Raw genomic sequence first — 23,716 nt, forward strand, 5'->3', positions numbered from 1 at the left:
TGACTGAGCTTGTCTAGATGAGGCCAAATTTGCCTACATTTTTTTATCATGTTGGGGCAGAAAGAGCAAGAATTAGTGGGTAGAAACTGTAAGTCCAGTAACTTTATTTGGGAGTTTACTGTGGTCCCCTGAATGTCCTGTGCTCTGTCCAGTTGGATTAACAATTACTCCTCCTTTGGATTAGGGGAAGGGAACAGCTAAAGAGTACAGAAGCAGAAGGGTGGGGTGAAGTTTAAGGGGGTAGGTGGAGAAAGTAGAGATACTGGTTTCCCAACACTAGGTAAAAAAAATTTTTTTTTTTTTTGAAGATGGAGTCTCACTCTGTCGCCTGGGCTGGAGTGCAGTGGTGCGATCTCGGCTCACTGCGACCTCCACCTTTATAGGTTCAAGCGATTCTCCTACCTCAGCGTCCTGAGTAGCTGGGACTACAGGTGGGCACCACCATGCCTGACTTATTTTTGTATTTTTAGTAGAGACGGGGTTTCACCATGTTGGCCAGGCTGGTCTTGAACTCCTGACCTCAGGTGATCTGCCTGCCTTGGCCTCTCAAAGTGCTGGGATTACAGGCTTGCGCTACAATGCCCAGCACTAGGTAAAATTATAAGTGCCACTTATAAGTGAAGAAATGAGTGCTAGGGAATTTAAATCACTTGCCAAAAGTTACATAGCTTTTGTGAATATTATAGTCTATCACATAAATTCAAGTCTTTCTGACTCTAAGGCCCATGCTATTGCCATCCTTTCTAAAAAGACTGAATAAGCCTGGGCTGTGTGGCGAAACCCTGTCTCTACAAAAATTAGCCGGGCATGGTGGCACGTGCCTAGGGTCCCAGCTACTTGGGAGGCTGAGGTGGAAGGATGGCTTGAGCCCAGGGAGGGCTACAGGGAGCCGAGATCATGCCACTGCATTCCATCCTGGGCGATAGAGCCAGACTTTGTCTCGATCAGTCAGTCAGTCAGTCAATAACTGTGTGATATACCATTGAGTGAATTTGACATCATAATTTATCAGTATTCTCTTTTGTATGTTTAGATTTTGAGTGATTTGTAAATATTTGTACACAGGTTTATTTTTAGTTTAGAATTATTTAGAATAGAACCTCAGAAATGGAATTGCTTATTTAAATAATATGAACATTTTAAGGCCTTTATATGTTTTCATACTAATTTTCTTTCTTCTTTTTCTTTTTTTCTGTTTGTTTTTGAGACAGGGTCTCACTTTGTCTCTCAGGCTAGAGTGCGGTGGTGCGAACACAGCTCACTGCAGCCTCAACCTCCCCGGCTCACGCGATCCTCCTGCCTCAGCCCCCCAAGTAGTTGGGACTACAGGCGTGTGCCGTCACCCTCAACTAATTTTTTTTGTATGTTTTGTAGAGACTGGGTTTTACCACATTGTCCAGGCTAGTCTCGAACTCCTGAGCTCAAGCAATCCACCTGCCTCGACCTCCCAAAGTGCTGGGATTATAGGCATGAGCCACCACGCCCAGCCAGACTAATTTTCAAAAGGAACATGACAATTACATTTTTTGGCTCATCTTATTTAGTAGACAAAAAAATTTGCATTCCTTTGCTTGCTATTGACATCGAACATATATTTAACCAGGTGTAGTGTGTTGTTTGTGTTTGTGTGTGTGTATGATCACAATTATTGCTGGAAATACCCTTAAGAGGCCAGTGTGTATGGAGTTGTGTTAGGAAATAATTATGAATTTAAAAAAGAAACATGATTCATATATTTGACTTGTTTTGATTTAAAATGCCATATTCTTCTCTAGTTTTCATTCTCTCTTCATTCCTTCCCTTCATAGCCAAACATTGAAAGGCTGTTTATTCCGGCTATTATCGCTTCTTCACCACTCATTTACTACTCAGCACATTGTAATCTGGCTTCCTACCTCATCTCGCTGGACTTGTTCTTGCCACAGCTACTAAATGGCCTTCTGACCAGCAAATTCATTTGTCACTTTTGGCTCCAGAAATAATGTTATTTTGATTTTTCTTTAAACAAGATTTTTACCAGCTTAGACAACATAGCAAGGCCTGTCTCTACAAAAAAAAAAAAAAATGTTTTTTTTGAGATGGAGTCTCGCTCTATCACCCAGGCTGGAGTGCAGTGGCACAAGCTTGGCTCACTGAAACCTCTGCCTCCCAGAACAAGCGATCCTCCTGTCTCAGCTTCCTGAGTAGCTGGGATTACAGGCGTGCGCCACCACACCAGCTATTTTTTTGTATTTTCAGTACAGTTGGGGTTTCCCATGTTGACCAGGCTGGTCTCAAACTTCTGACCTCAGATGATTCACCTGCCTCGGCCTCCCAAAGTGCTGGGATTACAGGCGTGAGCCACATGCCTGGCCTACAAAAAATTTTTAAAAAATTAGTGGGTATGGTGTCCAGCACGCCTGTAGCCCGAGCTACTTGGGAGGCTGGGGTGGGAAGATTGCTTGAGCCAGGAAGGTCGGTGCTGCAGTGAGCTGTGATCATGCCACCGTATTCCAGCCTGGGCAACAGAGTGAGACCCTGTCTCAAAAAAAAGAAAAAAAAATTAAAGTTTTTAATTGGCATCAATGTCTTCAATACAATGTTGAAGAAAAAAATTACTCATTTTGTTAAATGATTGATCCTATGCCACTATATCAAAAAACATGATTTCTTTCCATAATTGTTGAAACCTAAATAACCATTCCACTTTTTGAGCCAACTCCCCTTACTAGTTTCTTTAAGGATTAAAAAATATTTTTTTCGGTAATTTTTTTCTTTCATTTCTAACTGTACTATTCTTCTTTTTTAGGTTTATTTACTCTCTATATATTTATTTATATTTATATTAGTTAAGTAGCACATTGGCCTTTTAAACATGTCTTTCATAATCGAAATCATTGTAGAACCTGGCCATGTTCCGGAATGGTTAGCTTCCTAGATTTAAGCATGATAATGATTACAACTTACAACTACAGGACTTATCTGTACTTAAAAATGAACATTCTTACCCTAATCCCCTTTTCATCACAGCCTTTGCTGTTGCCGTGTTAGAAGAGAAAGAGTTAATGGATGCATTTTCCCAGGGATTCCAGCTGAAATTTGGAATGCATTCATAAGTATTTTATAAAGAATATATATTTTAACCATTTAATGGATTAAATTGTGTTGTTGGAACAGAATTTTTTTTTGACAGAGTCTCGTTCAGCTACCCAGGCTGGAGTGCAGGGGTGTAGTCTCGGCTCACTGCAACCACCATCTCCCGGGTTCCAGCAATTCTCCCATCTCAGCCTCCTGAGTAGCTGGGATCATAAGCACCCGCCACCATGCCCAGCTAATTTTTGTATTTTAGTAGAGTGGGGTTTCACCATGTTGGCCAGGCTGGTCTTGAACTCCTGACCTCAGGTGATCCTCCTGCCTCAGCCTCCCAAAGTGCTAGGATTACAGGCATGAGCCACTGTGCCCGGCTGGAACATAATTTAGGCCCCATATAATGTTTCTATTAGAAACTATGTTCTAGGTTCCAAACATCAAATTTATAAGCAAATCTTTAAAAAAATCTTTTTAAAAGTGACAAGATGCTTATCTGTATTTCCTGCTATAAATTGTGTCCTTGAATTTGCCCCTTTATGACTATATTAATTGAAATTTAATTTAATTTAGGCAACCCTAAAGATGTTGTTGGATCATTTGAAATTGGTGGCTTCCTATCATGAAGTGAATAAGATGACATGCCAGAATTTGGCTGTGTGCTTTGGACCAGTATTATTAAGTCAGAGGCAAGAGCCTTCCACCCATAACAACAGAGTCTTTACTGATTCAGAAGAACTTGCAAGTGCTTTGGATTTTAAAAAACACATTGAAGTTCTTCATTACTTACTCCAACTCTGGCCAGGTAAATGATTCTATGGAAATATTTTTCACTTTCAATGATAGGGTATTTGAATTAACTAATCATTAAATATGCTCATATATGATTGAAGAAATTCTTCTAGATTTTGCTTTTTCAAAATGTTGTGAATTGATATCTGCCCTTTAGATTTTTTTCATTTAAATGTTTTCTGCCTTTGCTGATGACATTGTAGGCATGTAGATTCATTTGCACATTTTAGATTTGGTCAGATCTGGATTTAAATCCTGGTTGTGCCACTTATTAGCAATCTGACCTTGGGTTGGTTTCTTAACATCGTGGAGCCTTGTATCATCTTTTGTCATATGGATTTAATAATATGTTTATAAATTTTTATTAGGATTTTAAAAAATTGTGTAGGTAATGTGCTCAGCATAGCTCTTGACATGTAATAGAGACTCAATAAACACTAATTTATTTACTCTTCTCATTTTTAGTTCAACTGGTATAAAGCAGAATTCATTTTTCTCCTTAAATCAGTTCTTCTTTATGTCTTTAACTGCATTCATGGTCATTAGTCAAATTATCTCAGCTTGAATTGGGAATTATCTTTGACCTTTCCATCTTTCTTATCCAATCCTTATTTCAATCAATAACTAAAGACTGACAGTTATTTTCCTAATTATCTCTGATATAATTTCAGAGTTAAAAGAAATATGTGTTTAATTCGACATTCTATAAAGGACCCTGCATTTAAATTCCAAAATTTTCTTAGCTTTTAGTAACCCCTGCTACTCTCGCCCCACACTGCATGGGACCAAGTGTGAAGTACTTTGGTGTTTAGCGTAGAGCACACTAGTAACCATGCTTGGCCCTGGGGTCAGGTTTGGGTTCAGATCTGGATGGTGGCACTTGCCAGCAGGATGGGCTACAGCAAAAACTTTAACCTCTTCAACTCCCAGTTTGCTTCTCTCTAAATAATGCCTGCCTCAGGGTTGTTGTAAAGATTGAGATAAAACATCTAAGGCAATGAGCAAAATGTTTAGCACAAAGTGAGCGCTCAGTCAATGTCTTTGGTTACTCTTTTGTTATGTATATATATACAGAAAGATTAAAGTACAAGAGAATGCTTGATTTCATCATTTAAAGTGAATTAGAAATTAAGTTAATAAAAATTTTCCAGCACTTTGGGAGGCCGAGGCAGGTGGATCACAAGGTCAGGAGTTTGAGACCAGCCTGGCCAACATAGTGAAACCCCGCCTCCACTAAAAATACAAAAAAATTAGCTGGGCATGGTGGTGGGCACCTGTAGTCCCAGCTACTTGGGAGGCTGAGGCAAGAGAATCACTTGAACCAGGGAGGTGGAGGTTGCAGTGAGCCAAGATTGCGACAGTGCACTCTAGCCCGGGGGGACAGAGTGAGACTCCGTCTCAAAAAAAAAAAAAAAAATTCAACTTTAAAATTTGGAAAGTTTAAAGCTTTTACTTTCTTTTAAATGCAGGCTTAAAAATTATTCTAATTCATGTTTTAACTGAATTAGAATGTTATTTTAACTATTTTAAAACCCTGAATCAAGATTCTGTGGGTAATTGAGCTAATTTCAGCATTTGATGCTCAACATAAGGGATCTTTCAGAGTGTCAACTGTGTCTCCTTTTTCTAGAACAGCTTTAATTCTAGTAAACACCAAGAATTTAGGAGAAAGCCAGCTTGTCATTACCACAAATGAAAACTTGCTTCCCTGGAGATTCCATTAAGTTTACTGTCAGTGCCTGAGTTTGTTATTATTAATTATTAATTATTCTGTGCCAGAGGTTAAGGTCATTTTATTGTTTTGTAATAGTAGCCACCTTAGTTTTGGGTTTGAGAGAAGAAACAATGTATATCTTGTGTTATAGAAAAAGCAGGTTCAGATTTCAAATTCACTGTATTCTAAAGACAGCCTTAAACAGCTGTTCCTAGTGTACAGCACCTTATTCCAAAGATTTGTGTTGTTGGTTTTAAAAATAACTGCTCCTTTTTCTATAACCTGTTATTTTTCTTTAGTTGTAGTACCTCAAACAAAGAACAGGGCAGAAAGATGAGAAGAAACAACAGTTTTACCCTGTCAATCACCTGCTGTTGAATTCAAGAAAAGGCAGAAATCAAGTAGACGAGGTGCACTTACTTGGCCTGAGAAAGTTGATGGTGACATAGAGAATGTGGCAAAGACTAGTAGGCCATAGCATATTAACTCAGTGAATGCCTGTCCTATCTCCATGCATTCAATAGAAGGTTTTAGCTTTCCTTGGTATGCATATCTTATTTTTCCATTTGGAAATTCTCCAATTCCAGAGTTAAAGAGAGTCGCCCCCTTATTTTTTATTTTCTAAACTTTTTGTTTTGTTTCATGTTATTTTTTGTTTTTTAATTTTGGGCAAGAAGATAATTTGCTTTGAGATTTATATTTGAAAAATCCTATCTTCAAAGTAATTGGTTAGAACTTCAGCATATCAGCATTAGAAGGTAAAAGTCATCCGGCCAATAGTTTTTTAGATTGTCTTCTACTAAGCTCTGGGGTTCTTTGGAAGCAGCTTAGAAGCCAGATCAGCAAGGGGTAGGGGAACAAAATGGAAACACACTTGCCCATTGACCAGAACAGCCTTCTTTTTATCTGTTTTATGTATTGAGTTTTCACAAAAATGTTTCTTTTAGATATTCATTTTCTGTTTTAAGAATACTGAAAATAATACTGCTGGCCACCCTATCACTTTAAAGATGGAGAAATCAATTTAGAGAGAGTATAATTCCTAGATCCTTGCTATACCACATTTTCTTCCTTTTTTTTTTTTTTTTTTTTTTTGAGATGGAGTCTCACTGTGTCACCCAGGTTGGAGTGCACTGGTGCAATCTTGACTCACTGCAACCACTGCCTCTCAGGTTCAAGCAGTTCTCCTACCTCAGCCTCTTGAGTGGCTGGGATTACAGGCATGTACCACTGCGCCCAGCTAATTTTTGTATTTTTAGTAGAGATGGGGTTTCACCATGTTGGCCAGGCTGATCTCAAACTCCTGACTTCAAGTGATCTGCCTGCCTTGGCCTCCCAAAGTGCTGGGATTACAGGCGTGAGCCACCACCTGGCCGCTATACCACATTTTCTATGATAAATATATTTGGGGTAAGTTTTTTGGAAAAGGTATCAGTTTTTCTCTTATTTCTTTTTATTTCATCTATCTTACAAGATTTTAAGTTTGGTGAGGTTGGGGATTATTTTTAACTTTATATTCCCAGGTCCTAGCAGAGTATTTGGCACTAACTAGACAGTCAGTATATTTTTATTAAATAAGGTATTTATAGATAAAAGGATAATAAAGTAGTAATTAGAAACGAATCTACTGGTAGAAAATAAGATAAGGAAAAATTAAGTTTCTTAGTACTTATTACATTTTGAATTCTTTTTCAGCAACCTTATAGACTGCATTTTTAATTTTATTCTATTGAAGGTGGGTAGTCAACAGTGATGGGAAAACCAGAACTTTTGAGGTTAAAATTAGCCATTTTCACCATATATTTAGTTGTAAACCACTCTGACATCAGTAGTCTAAAAAGTCAGTGATGTTGGTTTTTCAGAAATTGAAATTTTTAGTCTAAAAGATATAAAATATCAGTTTAATTGGTTTCTTAATATTTTCCAAGATAATATACAGAAACAATGTTTCAATGGGGTCTTAGGTAAGTAACTGTAAGCAACTGGCAACAAAATGAATCTGGATTTTGCAGACATAATGTCTGAAAATGCAGGCACAATAGGACAAGTTTAAGACATAAAGCAAAAATACATGGTTAGATCAGACCAGATAACCTCAAGGCTAGCAGAATATTGTAATTGGTTGGTGAAAACAACAGGCATGACAGTTAAGCACTAAAAAGAACAGAAATAGCACAAAGAATGAGGGGGGAAAAGCAAGGAGATAGTGGTGATAAGCAGCTAGAGGAGGAAAAAGAATATGAATAATTACACAGTGGAAAATTCATTTATCCATTCTGCACTTATATCAGTTGATGGTATGGACCATTCTATATTAATACTAACATTAAAGATCAATTTGAAGTAAATATCTAACCTTTATTTTCTAGAAAATTTTAGATCAAGAAATTTTGGCTATCTATAGTGATACATAATAATCATCTTAAAAATGCAATATAAATGTTAAAAACATACCTGTGTACAGTTATCAAATATTTCAATAAAATCTAAATTTAAAAAAGTATGAGATCTCTGAAAAATATTATGAATATCACTTTAAGTCTGGAAAACTAGAACCATATATATGTTTTTATAGTTTTTCAGTTGTCTTATGTTATATAATAGCAAACAAGCATTCATTATATATTGGAGAGTACAAAGTTGGTGTGTTATCACTGATTTATGTTGCTTTATCTTAGTGAAGGGAAATAGAGATGAAGGGGCACTTATTCATGGAGAATAAACAAGCAGAAAGAGAAAGATATTATGGGTAATCTTTAATAGCTATGTGTCAGCATTTTAAATTGTCTATTTTATATACAGAATAGCCTTAAATATTTTGTTCAACACACAAGAGTAAACCTTGGTTTGTAATGAAGTAATGTGTCTCTGTGGTGATCGTCTATATGGCTAACACAATGCATACTCTCAGAAGAAACTAGTCTTAATATGGAAAATGTTATTTGGGATTGTTAAATACCTAACCAGAATGAGAAAATAAAATATCTGTACTATTTCCAGGCAATAAATGAAGATAGTAGATAATGCTGTATAATCAAACTCAGGTAACAAGTGGTCAAATCTAGTATTAGCACATTTTATCAAAGTGAAATTTGATCTGCTTAGTAAACTATGACTCTGCTGCTAATAGAATTGCAGAAAAGCCCACAAGGGTCAGAACTTATTAGGCTGATCACTTTAGATGCCTTTGACTCATTTAGATGTTTGCAGACAAAGGAACTTTTTGTTATATTTTGTTTGTTTGTACACCAACATGCCTTGCCTGCTTTTTGCTGTAGCTTTTAATTTAGGAGAAGCTACCAGCTTAGCTATTGTTTGAATTATAGCTAGATAATAATAAAGTTGCACAGAAAATTAATCGACATTGGAAATGTGATTTGTTTGGGGACGTTATGATGTAGCATGAATTAGCACCATGGAACGTTATACTGCTTCTATCCTTAATCTAGATTATGTCTGGTAATAAAAAATAATTATGGAATGCTTTCTTTTGATAGAGTGCATGTTTTTGTTTTAATGCATGTTTGTAGTTGATGATTAAATGGCTTATCTTTAGCTGTTTTTTTTTTAAGTTCAGTTGGATTACTGTCACTAAAGCAAAATTATTGTTTATTTCTAGTGCAGCATTCAACTGTCAAAAAATCAACAGACAATTTATTCCCAGAGCAGAAGTCTTCTCTGAATTATTTGAGGCAGAAGAAAGAACGACCTCATATGTTAAATTTGAGTGGTACTGATTCATCAGGAGTACTTAGGCCAAAGCAAAACCGATTAGACAGTCCACTTAGCAATCGTTATGCAGGAGACTGGAGCAGCTGTGGGGAAAACTACTTTTTAAATACAAAAGAAAATTTAAATGATGTGGATTATGATGATGTCCCTTCAGAAGATAGAGAAATCGGAGAAAATTATAGCAAAATGGATGGGCCAGAAGTAATGATTGAACAGCCAATTCCCATGTCCAAAGAGTGTACATTTCAGACATATTTGACAATGCAGACAATTGAGTCTACAGTGGATCGAAAAAACAATCTCAGAGATCTACAAGAAAGTATTGATACTTTGATTGGAAATCTGGAACGTGAGCTCAACAAAAACAAGCTTAATATGAGTTTTTGAGATTGAGGGGTTTTTTTTTTGTAATGTCTTAAAGTTTCAAATCTGTTGTTATTTTCTTATACCACCCACAGTGATGTTTTCATTTTTTTACTCTTGAAATCTTTAATTAATTTCTAATAAGTTTATCTGATTCAATTAAAAACACTATTCATTAATATAATTTTTACTTATCTCACTAGAGAACTTTTCTGGGGATCAATAAAACTTGGACTTCTTAGGATATTTTACTAAATCTTGCCAACTCTATGGAGATAACTTTCAAATGCACTTAAGGAGGTTCACATAAGTTATTAGCCCCTCAAAGTTTTTCTGCTTTATGGGAACCACTCTTCTGTAGCTGAGACAGATATCCTTTTTTTTTGTTTCTTGAGATAGAGTTTCACTCTGTCGCCCAGGCTGGAGTGCACTGGTGCGATCTCAGCTCACTGCAACCTCCACCTCCCCAGTTCAAGTGATTCCCCTGCCACAGCCTCCTGAATAGCTGTGATGACAGGCGCCCACCACCGTGCCCAGCTAATTATTGTATTTTTAGTAAAGATGGGGTTTCACCATGTTGGCCAGGCTGGTCTCGAACTCCTGACCTCAGATTATCCGCCCACCTTGACCTCCCAAAGTGCTGGGATTACAGGTGTGAGCCACTGCGCCCGGCCTCTAGAGGTTCTTTTAGAGGAACATCACAGCTGCTCAGTCTGATTTGCAGTACGGGTCCTGGTACACTGCAACATCCTTTGGTCAAATTTTATTTGTAATGCAAATGCTGCTATAAGAAAATCTTTTTATAAATAAAAGTGAAATTATACAAGTATTAATGTTTTCTGTATTAACAGTAATTATTTAAGCTTATAAAAATTAAATATTTTTATAATCCTGAAACTATGTATATATTTATAAATGCATATATGTATAGATATCAGGATGGGGGAGGGATTACTGTAGAATCACATGTATTTTTAAAGTATATATGTCATGAGGCCAAAATTATTATCTTAAAATATTTTTTTCAGGGAAAGAACATTTAAATTAAAGGAGGAATTACATAAAAACACTTGAACAATAATACTCTAGAAGCATCTGAATAGAAATAATAGACTTTCTTTCCTTTATTCACAGAAAGTCACAATGTCCCCTGGGAAAAGTCATCTTTTAAATTTGAAATCCTCTAACTCCTTAAGGGATTAAGTACCCAGATTTCTGCACTGGTGACTTAGATTTAATAAATCTGCCCCTGTTCTATGCATTTTTATATTCTGCTTTGTTTTAATTATTTATTTGTAGTAGTACATTTATAACATTGACTTTATAATTACCCCGATTTGTTTCTAAAGTCTTGCCAGCATATTACATGTTACTGATTTTTAAAAATTAACTTATTTTGGCTAAGTATATATACAATGTTATAGAATCACAGTAATGTTTGAAAATGTAAATTTAGAAGGCTTTTGTATTAAATCAAAATGTATTTTTTTTAAACTTTTATATCTACAGAATATGTAATTTTAAAATTATAAATAGACTTTAAGTTACCAACTTTTAAGATATGGCAGCCATTGAAAAACTGACTTCCTGATGTTTTTCTAAATATTAAAGTACTTAAAATATTTCTATGCAATAAATATTGATAAACAGACATTATTTAATTTGAAAACCCATTGTTAAAAAAGATAAATATTTTTATATGCAATTTTCATTTTTTAAAACTTTGTGTTAACAATTCAGAAGAATACCAAGAGAACATATATATTGAGTAGTCAAAGGAAAGTACTCTTGAATGTTTTATAGGAAAGCTGTCTCAGTTTCCTTCCTTTTGTTGCTATATCATGTATGAATTGAATAAATTGTTCTAGAAATGTAAAAATTTTATTAAAATATTATAATCTTTGTGTTATGCTATTAATTATAATGGTTTTAAGGATCACTTATTTTAATATTCTTTTTAAACAAAGGTGTTAAAGTTTTGGACCATCATGTATTATCCATCAATATATGTAAATAACATTTATTTGTCCAAAATTTTCCAGAATCTGAGATACTTTAAGGGCCATGCTTGTATTACTATATTACTATGTTATTTTGGATGAGAATAGTTTTAAAGTTGATCTCTGCCCTCTTAGAGAATTCTATCATTTTTTTGTTGTCTAATCACCAAGTTATAGCTATAAACTGCTTTTATTGACTCTGCTGTACCAGAAGTGTTGGATAAGTTTAGATGTCTTTACTTTAAATGGCATTTTACTGCAAATATTTTTTGAGAGTTTTTATACCTGCTTTTTATAATTTCCTAGGATCTTTCTGTAGTGTTAACTGTTGCTCCTTTCTGAGGCAGCCAGCTTTAATTTTTCTTTTCTTTTTTTTTTTTTTTAAATAGAGACAAAGTCTCAGTATATTGCCCAGGCTGGTCTCAAATTCCTGGGCTCAAGCAATCCACCCGCCTCAGCCTCCCAAAGTGCAAGTATTACAGGCGTGAGCCACTATGCCCAGCCTCTAATATTTTTTTGGATTAAAAACAATTTTAATTTTAGAGCATGTACATGAATAAAAATTCTAAACAATTCAGATGGATAGAAAATAAAAGTACAAGTGTTTCTGTCTGCCATCCACACCAATTTCACCTCTTAGAGGTAACAGCACATTTCTTGCTGCTGTTTATCATTTAAGCCGAATTTGTCATTTTATGAATGATAAACAATTTATCTCACTTCATTCCTTCTCACCATTTTTGTTATGTTTTTAGTTCATTTGTTCTCCTTTATAACTTTAGTTAATAATTTTTTTGATCCATTGATTTTAAATACATTTCCCTAACATTGAGGAAATGACCAACCTTATACTTCCCTTCCAACTCATTACTGTCCTTTACCTCCTGACTTCTCTTGTTATACTATTAGTTTATATAATCAGTTTTAATAGATGTATATTTTCCCTTTATACTGTATATTTATTTGTATATTGTATATACTGTATATTTATTCTAAACACTGCAAATCAGTAACTAGCAGTCACACTATGCAAAAGTATGCACAGGTAAACCAGGTGATTTATCTCCTTCTATCTATCTACCTTATATCCTTAAGTATGTGCTGATTTAAGCAGAATGTTTCACTCATAAAGGCCAGATGGATTCTTTTATAGCCAGCCGTCAACTTCCCCAAATCATGCCATGTGTCATTTGCTACGTAATTGGGTCATGGCTTTTGCATACTTTAATGGTTCCTGGAGTAAGTAATTGCTTTTATTTCTTTTTTTTAAAAAAAATCTTCCAATAGAGACGGGGTATTGTTATGTTGCCAGGACTGGTCTCAAATTTGTAGGCTCAAGCGATCCTTTCCGCTTCAGCCTCCCAAAGTGCTGGGATTACAGTTTGAGCCACTGCTTCCAGCCTGCTTTTATTTCTTGACAGAAGAAAAACACTTGCTTTACTGTAGCTGTTCTTTTAATCATACTATTGAATTACTAGATTTGTTCAGAGTGCTTTTAGCTCTCACCTTGGGATTCTGGAACTGTATTCTTATCTTTATTTTTTTTTTTTGACAGAATTGACAGGAAGGAAAAAAGTATGTTCTTCACTCTAACCCTGAGATCATTTTATGCTTCTTAATCAGCTTCATCGAATTTGGACAAAGTGATTTTTAGCTATCATCTTGGGATGTATTTTCTTTGTACTCCTATTTTTTCTTTCTTTCTTTTGTTTTCTTTTTTATTCTGCTGCATTGTTTCTTGAATTTGTCTTTTCTGTTTGCTGAAGTATATTTACAGGTGCCTTTTTTTTCCCCCAGAAAGGGTACATGGGAGAGAAACTTGAGTCCTTGTGTGTCTGACAAGGCCTTTATTTTTTCCTCACACTTTATTTTTATTGGGCCTGCAGTCCTATGTTCAAACTCACTTTTCTTTAGAATTTTGAAGGCATTTCACTATTACCTTCAAGCATCCAGTTTTGCAGTAGTCCAGGCTAGAAAGATTCGGACCAGGATAGAAACAATAGAGATGGTGAGATATGGTTGGATTCTGGATATATTTTGAAGCAGGAGCTAAAAGAATCTGCCAGTGGACTATGAAAGGAGTACGGCCTGAGCAGCTGAATGATGGAGCGCCATCAAATGAGATTGAAATGACTCCGTGTTTTTTCAGTGAGTTCCTTCTATTGAACGTTGGTATTGTTAATAGTTATTAAAATGTCTTATAATGTCCTGTTAACGATTAGTACTAATGCATCTGTACTTGGTGATGGTGCTCATAGAGTTACTACTAGAATAAGAAGGCCAGAAGACTTCATATATATCTTTATGTATTTATTTATTTTGAGACGGAGTCTCACTCTGTCGCCCAGGCTGTAGAGCAGTGGCGCGATCTCAGCTACTGCAAGCTCCGCCTCCCGGGTTCACGCCATTCTCCTGCCTCAGCCTCCTGAGTAGCTGGGACTACTGGCGCCTGCCACCATGCCCGGCTCATTTTTTTTTTTGTTGTTGTTTGTTTTTTGTCTTTTTTTAGTAGAGACGGGGTTTCACTGTGTTAGCCAGGATGGTCTCGATCTCCTGACCTTGTGATCTGCCCGCCTCGGCCTTCTAAAGTGCTGGGATTACAGGCGTGAGCCACCGCGCCCAGCAAGACTTCATATATATTTAAGTAAAGTCCCACATGATAACTGTCTGGACCCCGTCTCTACTAAAAATACAAAAAATTAGCCTGGCATGGTGGCGGGTGCCTGTAGTCCCAGCTACTCGGGAGGCTGAGGCAGGAGAATGGCGTGAACCCGGGCGGCAGAGGTTGTTGTGAGCTGAGATTGCGCCACTGCACTCCAGCCTGGGTGACAGAGGAAGACTCCATCTCAAAAAATAAAATATAAAAAATAAATAACTGTCTGGAAAATTCCAGATTATGTAGCTTTACATGTTAGGGACCCTAAAGAAACAGGGTTGAGTACTGGTAGGGTCCCTGAAAAGAATTTAGTTTCCAGACCACAGATTGACTTTGATGGTTAAGATTTTATAAATTAAATATATCAATTTTTAGGTACTTTGGTATGATAAAGTTGTATTATGATTAATAACAAGTCTTAATTTGAGGCTTACTCACCTGAGGACTTTGGTACAAAAATGCTCTTTTGCTCTTTTTCCTGACCAATTTTCATTCTGAATGCAGTAAGGGTCACATTTGGTAAACACTAAAGTGCCACAAGTCAGATTTCTTGATTGCATTCTGCCTCAGCTAGAAATGGACTTGCTAACTCAGGCAGAAGTTGAATTTATTGAGAAAATAGTGTATCAGAGGGAAGACTTTTAGGGTGCTGAAAGTCTTTTATATTTTGGTCTAGGTGGTGGTTTCATAGGTGTTTACGTATCAGGTTGCATACTTAAGATTTGTGCCCTTTATATGTCATACCTCTATTTTTAAATTTTTTTTTTAATGGGCAAGCTTGAGAAATAGACTTGGAAAATAAACAGAAACTAAGAGAGGTTAGGTCGTCAGAATGACAGCAATCAAGGCCATGCCTGGTTACGACGCTGCTGTTGCTGTCACTGTCACTAAGCAGCCTCATGTACTCCCCACTGGAGTTAGTTAGAAAACATCCTCACTCTGCATTACTCCTGATTCACAGTCCTAGACAGAAGCATGAGATTGTACTCCAGCTTCCAGGAGGCAGAGAGGAATTAGCTTGCATCCTTTCTTAGAACTTACATAGTAAGTAGATTCTATGACTGCAGAAGGAGATTTGGATGCTGAGCAGGCAAAACAGTGACAAATATACACAACACTTTCCTAATCATCTGAACCCTGTTGCTCCAAAATTGGAGTCTTTCTTACCCCGTCCACCCTGTATATCCCAGCCATCAACAGGTCTAAGTGCTGTGTGTCTGAAACTGCATTGGAGTTTGTCACTGCTAACACCCTAGTCTAAGCCACCATCATCCCTCAATCTCATATTTCGTCTCTGCTATCACTTTCCCCTCTCCACACCCACGATCCAGTCTATTCATGGAAGCTAATATGAAAAAGATAAACTGCATCATTTCCTAGGCCTTCTCCCTTGCTCCCCGGCTCTAGCAACACTGGGGACCCTCATTCCTGTCTGAGACTCTCAGCTCTTGCCATTGCACCTGTCTGGAAAGCTCTTTATCCAGATGTTACTTAAGTAGCTCCTTTTTGTCATTCGCTTCTCTGCTCAAATGTCACTTCAAAGAGCCTGCTTCTGAACAGCCTGCTCTGAGAATAAGGGGAAGAAGCAGATGGAGATTTCTGTTTTTTGTAACAAATGCTATTAATAAATACTTATGGTACTATCTGACTAAACTGCAGATATTTATCACTTTGGTAAATGTTTACATTTAAACCAAATTTAAGAAGAAAAATGTTTAAAAAACTATACCAACATCCATTGTCACTTTTTGTCATATCACCTGGGCTTATTTTCATCAAGGCTTTATCATTATCTGAAATTATCTCATTTATTTATTTGTTTATTCATTTATTGTCTATGTCCACTCCTCTAGAATGTAATCTCTATGGCAGCAGGGACTTTGTATATCCAGTTCATTGCCATATGCCTAGGGACTATAACATAGAAGCTATTCAATTAATTGTTAATCAATGAATGACTACAATAAGATACTTAAGAATGGTTGTCTTTTTGTTAGGAAAAGACTAAGTACTATAATCGCAATGTCTACATAATTTTAAAAATATTCACTCCTGAGTAATAAACTATTTGTGGTTAAGAGAGTAATGTTATCTCTTTTTTAAAAATGACTTGTCTTTTTTTATAGTTAAAGTGGTCTTGGGAAAATTAATGACTACAAGTCAGTGGGTGGGTAAATTTGGGGTGATTTTTTGTAGCATTTCTTTGCTGCAGAACACAGTCTAAACAGTTATTTATGTGATATGTATATGAAAATGCACATCTCACCATAACAAAGGAACATCTTTAAGAAATATTTTGTTAAAATGCATCATTTCTTTATAGAAATCATAAAAAGCAAAATATATCCTCTTAATTTTGACCTAATTTACTTCATATGCACTTTCTCTAGAACTGGGAAAAACTATTTTTCATTTTGTTAAAAGAAAACATTTTCATAAACTTGAATGAACCCTATAAGTAGAACTCTTCCTTATTAGAAAAAATAGCAGAGAAACCACTTTGAGGGACAGGCACTACATTTAATGTTTTTATTTTCCTCAATGTCAAGTGTTTGTTTTAAGCAAGTGAGAAAATGCGTAAACATTGCCCTTGGGTTGGGTTAACTTCATTCTTATTTGTTTCATAAGGCCACTTGACATGCTTTTAAGTTATTTGGGTTAATCTGGTTTTTTTGCTTAATGGAGGTATAGATGTAGTAGAAACTTGGTGTTGCCCTCTATATTCTATATACTTTGGAAATTCCACTCTTCAAAATAATTTTCCCAAGAGAGTTTAAAATTTCAACTTTAGAAAAGTGCAATACACATAAAATGAAGAAACAGGAAAGCCCCTCACATTCAAGACTTTTTTGTGTGTGAAAGTTATGAAACAGCATGCCTGCAGCTCACATTTTTTTCACAGCTGCAGATATTGAACAGTGACCCCTTGTTCTTGACCTTTGTTCAAGAAAGGAGATGCAGGTTGCCAGCCTGTTTGCGTCTGTTCTTACCTTTTTTCCCCCTGTGGCCATTGTAAAACCCACTCTTTAACCTAAGAGCAAGTTTGAATCGTTAGGTAAGTGAAAACTACTTGTCTAGGCTGGTAGATAAGAAATGTCAGAGCATAAAATGCCATCTGTCCAAGGTTATAAATCTACATTTGATCTGAACTCTATATCAAATTCACCTATAAAGCCAAGGAAATATACATAAAAGAAGCCATACTAGTGTCTTTTCCCTCAACATTTATGAACACTTTCAACTTTATAGAAAAGTTGAAAATTTTATGGTGAATACACATATATCTAGCATCTAGATTCTATAATTTATAAGCTTTTTGTTATATTTGCTTAATCACATATCTATCCATTATTTGTCATACTTTTGTGTGCATTTCAAAGTAAGTTGCAGGCATCAGGACATTAGGAAAAGACTAAGTACTATAATCGCAATGTCTACATAATTTTAAAAATATCCACTCCTGAGTAATAAATTATTTGTGGTTAAGAAAGTAATGTTTTATCTCTTTTTTAAAAATGACTTGTCTTTTTTTTATAGTTAAAGTGGTCTTGGGAAAATTAGTGACTACAAGTCAGTGGGTGGGTAAATCAGGACATTTCACAGTAAGTGTCATTTTGGAAGCCAAAAAAAAGATTCAATTGTTGGTGAACTTTGTGTGATTATAATTAACCTCTAAAAGATTTGTGGTATTAATTCATCACAAATTTTAGAATTCATCACTGTTAGAAAGAACCAGCATTGCTATTAATAGCCTCTAAAAAGTATTGAATATTTTGTATTCATTTGTATACAAGTAATGAATATCTTGTAATTGTTTCTTTCTTTTTTTTTTTTTTTTTGAGTTGGAGTCCTGTTCTGTCACCCAGGCTGGAGTGTGGTGGTGTGATCTCGGCTCACTGCAACCTCTGCTTCCTGGGTTCAAGCCATTCTCCTGTCTCAGCCTCCTGAGTAGCTGGGATTACAGGCATGTGCCACTACACCCAGCTAATTTTTGTATTTTTAGTAGAGCTGGGGTTTCACCATGTCAGCCAGCCTGGTCTTGAATTCCTGACCTTAGGTATATCTTGTAATTCTTACCAAATTACTTTTAGCTATCCTAGACTCCCATCATTCACAGACAACCTGCACAATTTCTACCATATTTAAATACTGTGTGTAATAATTACTTTATCTAAAATTATTTTTTCAATTGAAAAAAATTGAAATGTAAAACTTCACACTGCTGCCATATATGGAAAACCAGTATCACTTGTCATTAACGAGTTAAACAGTTTTTTCCATACACTAAAATGAATTCATAACTATTGAAATAATTAAGGTGTGAGCTCTATGTACAGTTACATACACCTTAACATGCATACCACACTCTGGGAAATACTGAGTTTAGTCTCTGCTATGGTTTGTTTGTCCCCACCAAATCTCTTGTCAAAATTTAATCCTCAGTGTGGTGTCTTGGGAGGTGAAAGTTGTTTGGGTCATGGAGGCAGATTCCTCATGAATAGATTAATGCCCTCCCTGGGATGTGGAGTAAGGAGTGAATTCTCACTGTATTTGTTCCAATAGAGCCAGTTGTTAAAAATAGCCTAGTACTTCCTTGCACACTCTCCCTCCACCACCACCCCTTCCTCGCCACGTGACCTGTGCATACACTGTCTCTCCTTCACCTTCTCCTGTGAATGGAAGCAGCCAGCAGCCCTCACCCAATCTTGAACTTTCTGGCCACCAGAATCATGAGTCAAATAAACCTTTTTCCTTTATAAATTGCTTAGCCTCAGGTTTTCCTTTATAGCAACACAAAGTGGACTAAGACAATCTCCATCTTTTCTATCACAAATGTTGGGACACAAGAAAAGTCAAAGCTGCATTGAAAGTTGAACACACAGATAACACCAGTCTGTTTTCTTTTTAAGGGACAAAAGCACCATGTCCAGGTAAGACACTTGACTAATTCTCACCCGGAGCTGGTGATAGACAGAGTGATAGCAGGGTTGGGGAGGTTGTCTGCAGTCTGAGATTGTCTCCCAAATGGGGCCCATTCTTCATGAACCCTGTAGGTTCCACACTGGCAGGAACAGAGCCAAAGCCCAATTCTTACAGCCTGCATTTCTGCCTTGAGGACTTCTCAGTGCTGTTTCCCTGATCACATTTTTTTTTTCATTTTGTTTCCTCTCACACTTTTAACCCTCTCCTACCAGCGTATTTTCCCCTGAACTATCAACATAGGGTTGGTAGGAAATTACCAAAAACGTATCTTTCCTTCCTAAGATTAGAACCAGGGCATAGGAGCCAGACATAGAGATCAAAATACCAAATTTACTTTTGATAAAGATAAGCTGGAGAATATGGCTTGGGTCTATGGCCAAGTAAGCTTCTTCATATATCCTCTGTGATCTGATCATCCCCACCTAGTCACTGGTGGAGTTAATGAAAAAAGACCTCTCCTGGCATGGGCAGAGCCTGTCATCACCACAAAAGTATGTGTTACCAACAGGCTGGTGTGTGGTGAGAGAATGCAGAAGGCCCCTAGCCAAGCATGCTCAAGTTCTTCTCAATTCACTACTCAGATGAGTCATTCTTTGTGACTTGGGGAACAGTAAATTAGGGGTTTAAAGAGAAGCTGGAAGTGATTCTCTCATACTGCTTTCTCTTGAGAAGTAGCAAAATCCCCTCCCTTTAATGGAAATGGTAAAAGCACAGGATGTTATCCTCTAAAAATGACCTCCTATTGCTTCCTCTTAATAAAGGACCAAATGTCACAAGATAAACTTTGGGACCCTTCTGTAAATGCAGCAGGAAGTGGAAATGCTGAACTGCATATAGGCAGTCAAAAAACAAAAAAAACAAAAAAACACATAAAGATTTTCCAGGTAATCACTAGGCAATTGCTGCCATGGGGCACCCAGTTAATTTGCAAAGTGGCCAAAACAGCATATTCTCACCTCTCTTGGTAAATCCTTTCCCCTCAGGCCCCCATGGCCATGTGCCACCTCTGGCTGCCTTGGGTCTCAGATATCCCAACCAGTCTTGCCTTTCCTTCCTGTGCCCAACAGAATCTGTCTCCTCTTTCTCTACCTCCGGGGAAATCTTGCCTTCCATTTGGTTTTACAGTCTTGCCTGGAAGAATGTGGTCTCATCACCTGATTCAAATGCTAAAGTGTTAATGATGGATAGGGTTTATTTGTACTTTATTTTAAAATGGGAGCATATTAAACTATGCCTAAGAAAGTACTGGAAGTTCTCCTTAGGTTCTCTTGGTTCTTTTTGCTAACTGTGGGGTCCCTTGATGCTCCTGCTACAGTTCCATGTTATGTTCACTTCTGAAAAACTGTTGGCTTTTGTATTAGCCATCTCAACTTCTCAGGTCTACTTTCAGCCTCAGCCAGTAGGGAACAGTACTTAAGCCATTATCAGCCATATCCTTAATGCATTTAAACAGGGCCTAGGTCACAAGGGGGTTGTTGGGCTTCTAACAAATCACCTAGTGGAAATTTTATGAAAGTCAGAATTGCATATGTAAATTTTTTAAATATACATACACATATGAAGGACTAACCAAAACAACTTTGAAAAAGAACAAAGTTGGAGGACCAAAATTATCTGATTTTAAGGTGACTTCTTAAGTGACAGTAATCAAGATGGTATAGTAATGGCATAAATAGAATAATAGTTCAGAAATAGATTCATACATATATGGACAACAGATTTTTGATGAGACAATTCAGTGAAGAAAGAATAGTCTTTTCAACAAATGGTGCTGCAACAATAAAATATTTGCATAAAAAAATGCTTTGATCCACATCTCATATCATGCGTAAAAATGAACTCAAAATACATCATAGACCTAACTGTAAAGCCTAAAAGTATAAAACTTCTAGGAGAAAACCTTGGATGATGCACAGATTTCTCAGATTGGTCACCAAAAACATGATACATGAAAAATTGTTTTTGATAAACTGAACTTCATCAAATTTACAAACTTCTGCCCTTTGAAAGACCCTGCTGAGAGAATAAGAAGATAAACCACAGATTGGGAGTATATATTTGCATATATCTGATAATGGCTGGCATCTGGGATATATAAAAAATTCCAAAACCTCAATAATAATTAAAAAAACACTCCCCTTGCTCCCTGGAATGAGCAAAATACACGAACAAACACTTCATGAAAGAGTATATATAAATGGCAAATAAAGACATGAAAATTAACCACTATCATTAGTCATTAGGAAATGCAAATTAAAACCACAAAAAGATACCACCACACAGCAATTAGAATGGCTAAATTTTAAAAGAGTGACCCTACTGGCAAGAATGTGGAGGAAATGGGACTCTCATATACTGCAGGTGGGAATGTAAAATAGCACAACCACTTTGCAAAATATTTAGCAACATCTTAAAAAATTCAACATATACATATCACAGGATCCAGACATTCCATTCTTAGATATTTATCCAAAAGAAATGAATGCATATATCTGTAAGGAAAACTTGTACAGAAATTATCATAGCAGACTAATTTGTAATAGCAAGATACTCATCTGACAAAGGTCTAATATCCAGAATCTACAAGGAATTTAAACAATTTTACAAGAAAAAAACAACCCCATCAAAAAGTGGGCAAAGGATATGAACAGACACTTCTCAAAAGGAGACATCTATGCAGCCAACAAACATGAAAAAAAGCTCATCATCATCACTGGTCGTCAGAGAAATGCAAATCAAAACCACAATGAGATACCATCTCACACCAGTTAGAATGGCGATCATTAAAAGGTGAGGAAACAACAGATGCTGGAGAGGATGTGGAGAAATAGGAACACTTTTACACTGTTGGTGGGAATGTAAATTAGTTCAACCATTGTGAAAGACAGTGTAGCAATTCCTCAAGGATCTAGAACCAGAAATACCAGCTGACCCAGCAATTCCATTACAGGGTATATACCCAAAGGATTATAAATCATTCTACTATAAAGACACATGCACATGTATGTTTATTGCAGCACTATTCACAATAGCAAAGACTTGGAACCAACCCAAATGCCCATAGACTGGATAAAGAAAATGTGGCACATACACACCATGGAATACTGTGCAGCCATGAAAAAGGAGGGGTTCGTGTCTTTGCAAGGACATGAAGCTGGAAACCATCATTCTCAGCAAACTAACACAGGAACAGAAAACCAAACACTGGATGTTCTCATTCATAAGTGGGAGTTGAACAATGAGAACACATGGACACAGGGAGGGGAACATTATACACCAGGACCTGCCAGGGGCCTGGGGGCTAAGGGGAGGGATAGCATTAGCAGAAATACCTAATGTAGATGACGGGTTGATGGGTGCAGCAAACCACCATGGCACGTGTATACCTATGTAACAAACCTGCATGTTCTGCACATGTATCCCAGAACTTAGAGTATAATAAGAAAAAGAAAGTATATTATCTAGATGCATCTATTTAAATTTAATGGGTATTAAATTTATTAAACATACCTACAAAATCTAAGTAAGACATGAATTAAAAAAAAATAAAAGAACAGTGCCTCACACTGCAATAGGAAATGACAGCTATTGCTATTAAGAGTATGGCATCTATTAACAGTTTCCAGCAGTAAACACAACCATTATCAAATAATAAAGACCTATTATAAAAATATTCAAGCAACAGAGATCTATTAAAAGTTTTATCTTTGCTTCAAAATAATCTGGAGTGAGGAGTATAGGTTAAAGATTAGCCATGTACTGATGTTTATAAACGCTGGGGCTGGTAAAATCCCCTCTTTGCCTTGCACACTTGTCCCTTCTCCCATTCCATCCCTCAGAAGTAAACATAATGAACACATTGATGGCTACACTTCCAGACTTTTCTGTACATACAGAGAAATGTGAATGTTGGTACAAATACACATACACAGTTTTACACAAGTGGGGTCATATTGGATATACTGTTTTGCAACTTGATTTTTCCCTTGATAATTTGTAAACTTCCTTTCTTGTTGGAATGAAGGATGTTCCTCATCACAGCTGAAGGGTCCTTGTCTGATGAACATATTTTGCCATTTTCCTACTTATGGACACGTAGATCCCTTCTGCACATTACAATTTTGTTCTGGCTAATATTTTCTCTCTTTTTTCTATTTCTTTTTTTATCATCTGCTTCATTTTTATCTATTTTCTCTCTTTAGTACCAGAAGTCAACACTTTTGTCAGCTTCTCGGTTAGCACTCTCCACCCACTGCTTCCTTGAATGCTCTGAAGACCAATGAATTCCTTATTCTATGAGCCTGACCTTTATAGGCCAAAAAAGAGAGAAATAACAATGAAAGTGAATTTCTACTACTGTTATGTTTAAGTCACAGTGCAGGCTGCTTTTGCTTTCCTGAGAAAGTATGT

The 23,716-nt window shown here is 36.5% G+C and overlaps 2 protein-coding genes across 3 annotated transcripts in view; one reads left to right on the forward strand and one right to left on the reverse strand.

Moving 5' to 3' along the window:
- Positions 1–10,934, forward strand: part of SYDE2 (synapse defective Rho GTPase homolog 2) — a 41,949-nt gene extending 31,015 nt beyond the window's left edge. Inside the window, exons 6-7 of one of the 2 annotated variants that reach the window (XM_054532033.2) lie at positions 3,640–3,871; positions 9,197–10,934. In XM_054532033.2, the coding sequence (XP_054388008.1) occupies positions 3,640–3,871; positions 9,197–9,309 (345 nt within the window). In that variant the 3' untranslated portion in view covers positions 9,310–10,934. Of the gene's footprint in view, positions 1–3,639; positions 3,872–9,191 lie in introns of both variants that reach the window. The other variant, XM_002810659.6, reaches the window with a different exon arrangement.
- DNAI3 (dynein axonemal intermediate chain 3) overlaps positions 1–23,716 on the reverse strand; it is a 176,522-nt gene that overhangs the window by 67,582 nt on the left and 85,224 nt on the right. The gene's annotated exons all lie outside the window — the stretch shown is intronic.

The sequence above is a fragment of the Pongo abelii genome, chromosome 1 (assembly GCF_028885655.2).
Source record: "Pongo abelii isolate AG06213 chromosome 1, NHGRI_mPonAbe1-v2.0_pri, whole genome shotgun sequence".
NCBI classification, from domain to species: Eukaryota; Metazoa; Chordata; class Mammalia; order Primates; family Hominidae; genus Pongo; species Pongo abelii.